This window comes from Perognathus longimembris, chromosome 6, assembly GCF_023159225.1.
Source record: "Perognathus longimembris pacificus isolate PPM17 chromosome 6, ASM2315922v1, whole genome shotgun sequence".
In the NCBI taxonomy this organism is placed as follows: domain Eukaryota; kingdom Metazoa; phylum Chordata; class Mammalia; order Rodentia; family Heteromyidae; genus Perognathus; species Perognathus longimembris.
The window spans coordinates 69217976-69223982 of record NC_063166.1 but is presented as its reverse complement, the minus strand read 5'-3'; the positions used below and the strand labels follow the sequence as shown (position 1 = coordinate 69223982).

Below are 6007 nucleotides of genomic sequence, written 5' to 3'. Positions count from 1 at the left end.
CTGTCCCTGAGCTCTTTTTGCTCAAGGCTAGCACTCTACCACTTTGAGTCATAGCTCCACTTCCCATTTTCTGGGGGTTAAAAAGATTTTCCTGCCCGGACTGGCTTCAAACCATGATCCTCAGATCTCAGCCTCCTGAGTAGCTACCGTTATAGGCATGAGCCACTTGTGCCCCTCTTGCTTGGGATTTTTGCTCCAGGTTAGTACTCTACCACTTGAGCCATATCCCCACTTCTGGAATTTTTTCCCCTGACTATTTGGAGGTAAGAGTGTTCAAGTTTTGTCTACCTAGGCTAGCTTGGAACCATGCTTCTCAGATCTCAGCCTCCTTAGCAGCTAGGATTGCAAGCATGAGACACCAGCACCTGGTGCTCTTATCCGCCAAATCATACCAGCATCACCTCTTAACTCAAACACATATGGAAGTACCCAGTGTTGTTTATTTTGGCTGTGAACAACTTAGTTTATTATTATTACTGTTATATGCTTTGAATGCTTCACGTAATTCTGTCTTTGTAAGTGCCCCGTGATTCGCCTTCACCATGGTTTCCACAAAAATAGGTAAGCATTCCGTTCTCAAGCCAATTCAACAACACATACAGAGTTCTTAGGTTCTTAGCAAACCAAGTTTCTTGGTCTACCTAGCATCCCTAGGTCTCCTCTCCCAAACTCTTGGTGAGCAGATCTGGGAGGCAAAAGGAGCTTTCACTTCAAGCCTTTTCGTAATAGGGGTTTCAATTGTAGAGTCTGGCTTTCTGTGAGCTGAGACCTTTCTCTTGCCAGCCCCTGTCAATCCAGCCCTTTCTTAAGAAAGGACTTGGGTGTAATTAACAGCGCCGTCCACCTGTGCACAGGAAGATGCCCACCGCCACACCAGCAATGATGAAACAGCCCATCAGGACACCCAGGACCAGCGAAGTGTAGGAGCGGCCTGTTTGGCTCCCTGAAGAACACGCAGAGGGTTAGCCTAAGAACATGCCCCCAAGGAAGTCCACAGTTTGAGTTAATCCCCAAAGGAAAGGGGCCAGTTCACCCCGTGACTCAAGCTGTGTACTTTGTTTCCCAACTCCCAGCCCTGGGCCTCTTGTTACTCAAGATCCATCCTTCAGCCCCATCATTTGCCTGGGGATCTCCCCCTTCCCAATACTCAGGCCAGGCTTGAGCCCCATCATACCTTGACTGTTTGTCATGGCTATGTGCTTCTCCACATACTTCACACAGGTATCCTGCAGGAATTCCTGCAGTTCGTACCGAGTACGGTTGTAGGCATTGAGCTGCTGGAGGGTGTAGGTGACCACTCTTAAGGGGGCCTGGGGACTTGCCACCCACAAGGCTGTTTCTGGCTGGAAACTCACAAAGGAACTCCCATTCAAGTCCACATTGAAGAACACATGGGCACTGGAGCCCCCCGGAGGAAGCTCACAGCCCAGGAAGCAGCGGATGGTGAGAGGAACTGTGGAGGGGGTGGGATTCAGGGTCAGGGCTACATGGAGAAGGATCCAGGGGCAAGTAAGGCTAGGAGCTGCTCACTTTGGGAAAGGGAACAGGGAACTGGGCTGTGGGACAAAGGCTTGGAGGAAAGGGGGCAGGGGGGGAGGGGTCTGGGCTTAGGCTGTTAGGGTGGCAAGGAGGGGCTATGAAGGAAAAGAAGGACTAGGCAGGGTGCTGGTGGCTACACCTGTCATCCTAGCTACTCAGGTGAGATCTGAGGATCGTGGCTCAAAGCCAGCCCAGGTAGGAGCATCTGTGAGACTCTTATCTCCAGTGAACCACCAGAAAACCAGAAGTGGCGCTGTGGCTCAAGTGGTAGAGCGCTAGCCTTGAGCTGAATAGTTCGGGGACATCTCCCAGGCCCAGACTTCAAGCCCCACAACCAAAAACAAAAAAAGAAGGACTATGAAGAAAAAGGAGGACTATGAGAGAAAGGAATTAGTGGCTACAGGAGGAAAATTAGGGTCTTCGAGAAGGATGTGGGGTGGCTGAGGAAGTGTGGGCAAAGTCATCAGCAACTGTGAGAACCCACTTAGAGGGACAGGAGCTGGCGCCGTGGGTCAAGGGCTGGGAGTCTTTGGTGACACTTTGGAGGGGTCAGACAGGGAGGGACTCCTAACAGAACTTGCCCCACTAAATCGCGCCGGTGCGAAGAGAGCCTAATGGAGGGCTCTCTCAGCTAGGACACCGACTGTTCTCCAGCTCCACCCGGCAATCCAGGGGCCCAGGAGCCCAGGAGCTCCACAGATCAACTCCACCATCCAAGGACCGCGCCCACCCACTGCACTGGATCTTCCTCCTGAGAACCCCGCCCTTCCACAAGGCCCCGCCCAGGTCCCATCCCAAGCACTGCCCCCCTTCTGCCCCCCCCCTTGGGGTGTGGCGGGGGGGGGGGGAAGGAGAGGGAAGGGATTGGAGGGGGGGGGTGCTCCACTACTCACAGGAGACACTGCCCTTGCGCTCCTGGTGCACCAGCCGCACGAAGGTCTGGAACTGGCTCAGGTAGAGCTGCAGGCTGCTTTCCGTGCGGGCCCAGCTCTCTGGCTCCTCCAAGGGCTGCAGCTGTAGGATGGTGATGTTGCTGCCAGGGCCTTCCAGAGTGTGGGTCAGATGCCCCCCCAGGGATGCGTTGCCCTGGTGCCTCACATGAGAGGGGTCGGGGAAGTAGGAGATGTGGAGCATGTGGAGGCTCTGAGGAGCTGGGGGGGGGGGGGACAGAGTCATCGCGTCAGGGGCGTAGGAGGGGGTGGCTGGCAGCGGGAGATAATAACCCCCTGCCCAGAGGCCAGCCTCCCACCTTTGTGACCCTATAAAGTGCCCTCCCACTTTTCCTCCTAGGCCAAGCTCACAGTAACACTGCCAGGAGGAGAGGGCAGGGATTGTTATCTTCATTTTACAGATGCGGAAACGGAGACCTGTAATTGAGGAGACATTGTCTCCTTTCTCCTCCTCTCCCCATTTCTGGCGGGTCCCACCTACTTACTATATGACCCCAGTTCCATCTCCTGTTCCCTCCCTCTTCTGCCACTGCACTGGCCTGGGGTACTAACATCCTGCCTTTTCCAGGGCTTTCATTGTCATGTTCAACCCCTCTAATCTACCAAACCCAAAGCCCAGATCTAGTTCTCCCTAGAGTCCAGTCCTCCAATGACATGGCCCTCCTCCACCAACTCAAAAATAATAATAGCTAATATCTATTAAGTGCTTATTGTGACCTAGGCCCTGGGGCTGCACACATTATTAGCTTACTTGTGCCTTCTTCCCCATGGCTTAATGTAGTAGCTACTATTATTAACCACAGTGTATTTGGAAACAGAGGCTAAGATGACATAGCAGAGCCAAGGTTTGAGTACAGGTAGCCCAAGTCCAGCACACATAGCCAGGCTGTGTGCCACCTCCCCATGGGTTACCTGTCCTCAGGATCTAGCCTGAGATTTAAGGTTGCCAGGGCCCCACTACATCTTCTGGGGTGTTCTAATTGCTTAAAAATATCACACTACTGGGGATTCCTTATGTTGACTTTTGGTTGACATGTTAATCACATATAAGGGTTGCACTGCCTCCCTTGTTCTGCCTTGCAAATTTCTAGTCATGATTCAAGACCCCAGATCAGGCTGGACACTGGTGGCTCACGCCCATAATCCTAGCTGCTCAGGAGCCTGAGATCTGAGGATCACAGTTCAAAGCCAGTCTGGGAAGGAAACTCCACGATACTCTTTCTGCCAGTTAACTACCAAAAAAGCCAGAACTGGAGCTATGGCTCAAGTGGTAGAGTACTAGCCTTGAGAAAAAAAAATCTCAGTGACAGTGCCCAGACCCTGAGTTCAAGCCCCAGACAGGTACCTCTCCCTCCAAAAAAAGACTCCAACTCAGTTGCCCTCTCTTTCGAGAATTTTCCAGATGTCTCTTATTCCCCTGCCCACTTGGGTGTGTCTTAGTGATCCCAGACCACTCTATGTTAGCATGTACATCATAGGAGTCTACATTTCTGTAAGTACATACAGGCTACACTGAACTCCTCTAGGCTAGGAAATCAAATCTGGTTATCTATTCTTTTTTTTCTTTTTTTTTATAGCGATGATCCAGTTTATTTCAGCATACTAAATCAAAACATAATCATACTTTCTTGGGCAAAATCTGAGTTCTTTATGTGCAAAATTGGGTTGGTTGACCATAATTGGTTATCTATTCTTTCCACACCCAGAAAAGGGTCTGGCACAGTGCTAGTGCCCAGAGAATGTTTGAATGAGTATGGGCTTGTAAATCTGTGTATGAGTGTGTTGCCCATTTTTGCGCCTGGAAAGTCTCCCGCTGAATCTGCAGGAGTGAATCAGTATGCCGGTTTGAGTAACTTTAGACATTGTCTTTAACTGCTATATGAACCCAGCTTCTTCCTTTGTAAAAAGGATAGAATAATATTATCCACCTTGTGGGGTACTGTGGTGGCTAAATGATTTAATAGAGCATTAAATAAATATAGTAAGCACTTATTTAATATTGGGTGGTAACTGCTCCCTTTCTAAGGGGGAGGCTGAAGCTCTAGTAACAGTGGGAGGGAGGAGACCCTGTACAATGAAAAGGCAGCCAATAATGCCTCTTTCTGCTTAAATGCAGCCTGATCCCCAGTGGGTTGTTCTATTGGCCACAGCTTCCCTTTCCCCCAATATCCACCTCACCAGCAGCCCCCAGGGCCCCCCAACTTCCCTATCTCCCCCTCTGCAGCAACAGTCTCAGTCAGTCTTTTAGGGGTTCTCCTAGTGCCATGCCATTCCCTTGATCTCTCTCCTCTCCTCTCTGAGTCTCTTCTGATCTTCCATACACTGCTTTTTATTCTCATCACCCTCAGCTCCTCCTCTCCTTCTTCACCTTCTCTGGCGCCCTCTCACCCTCTCTACTGGTCCTTTTCTTATTTTTCCAGTCCTCCTCCTCCCCACAGCCTTGCTCCCCTCTTCCTTCCCTGAGAGCTAACATGACTTCCTTGCGCTGCCTTTGGGACACAAACCAGTGCCTGTGCTACAGGGCCATCCAGCCGGCTGCAGGCACAGATGCTGTGGGATTGATTAGCTCTCCTCCGGTCTTGCCCAAGTACCCAGATACATTTGAGAGTCTCCAGAATCAATCCCGGGCAGGGCACGTGTGCCAAACTCACCATCTGAGTCTTCTTGGCTACAAAGGGCCCAGTCAGGCAGCAGCAGCAGCAATGCCGGCAACCAATGAAGCGATGTGGTCACCATCGTGGGGCTGAAGTTTTGATCCCACCTGGGTTCCTGGCTCCCGCAGGCTAAGAACTGAGGCTGTCCTGGAGGAGTGAGAGGGCTGAGCCTGGGAGGATGGAAAGAGGTCAGGGAATGGGAGGAGGAAGAGGGTGTCAGGCTTTTAAAGTATTATTTCTATGTGTCTCATTTCCTACTAGGGGGCCGGCCTCCCTCCAGCCCTCCCTCGGCCCCGCCCCGAATTGCACTCTCCTGCCCAGACCTGCCCTTTTTCCCTTCTCCCTAGGCTGTTTCTGAGGAACTGGGAACGGAAAAGGGGGCGGGTGGCTTGGTGAGGAGTCCCCGTGGCCGCTGAGTCAGGGGGTGGGGTTTCTACTTTCAAGTTGGAATGGACCTGAGGGTATAGAGATCAGCAGGTGACTGATGGGGAAACTGAGGCCTCAAGGGGGGTAGGGACTTGCCCCAAATTGATCAGCATCCTGGCCACAGATCCAGGATTAGAATTTAGTTTTCCAGTACAATTGACTATATTTTTATCAGAATTTTAAATGCATCGCAATTACACAATCGGGGATCTTGTGCTCAGAAATAGTCACCAAATGAATGAGTGGAAAGGAATCATTGTGTGTAATAAAAGAGAATTATGAACAATTTATATAAACCTCAGTAAAGTTGGTTACATAAAGCAATATTTTTCAACCTGAAGTCATAGTTTATTACTGGGCAATGAAAACAATATAACAGGTCACAATTAGCATGCTTTTAAGGAATGAACTTTTACAGAGTATCACCCTTAGTAAGCA

The 6007-nt window shown here is 50.6% G+C and overlaps 1 protein-coding gene across 1 annotated transcript; it reads right to left on the bottom strand.

The window, feature by feature from the left end:
- Positions 1–374: 374 nt before the first annotated feature.
- Procr (protein C receptor) lies at positions 375–5359 on the bottom strand. Its single transcript, XM_048347460.1, has 4 exons — positions 5141–5359; positions 2433–2690; positions 1175–1453; positions 375–943 (listed from the first exon to the last, which is right to left on the bottom strand). The coding sequence occupies exons 1-4, from the start codon at positions 5223–5225 to the stop codon at positions 828–830; spliced, it is 738 nt and encodes a 245-aa protein (XP_048203417.1). The 5' UTR covers positions 5226–5359; the 3' UTR covers positions 375–827.
- Between the last annotated feature and the right edge of the window lie 648 nt (positions 5360–6007).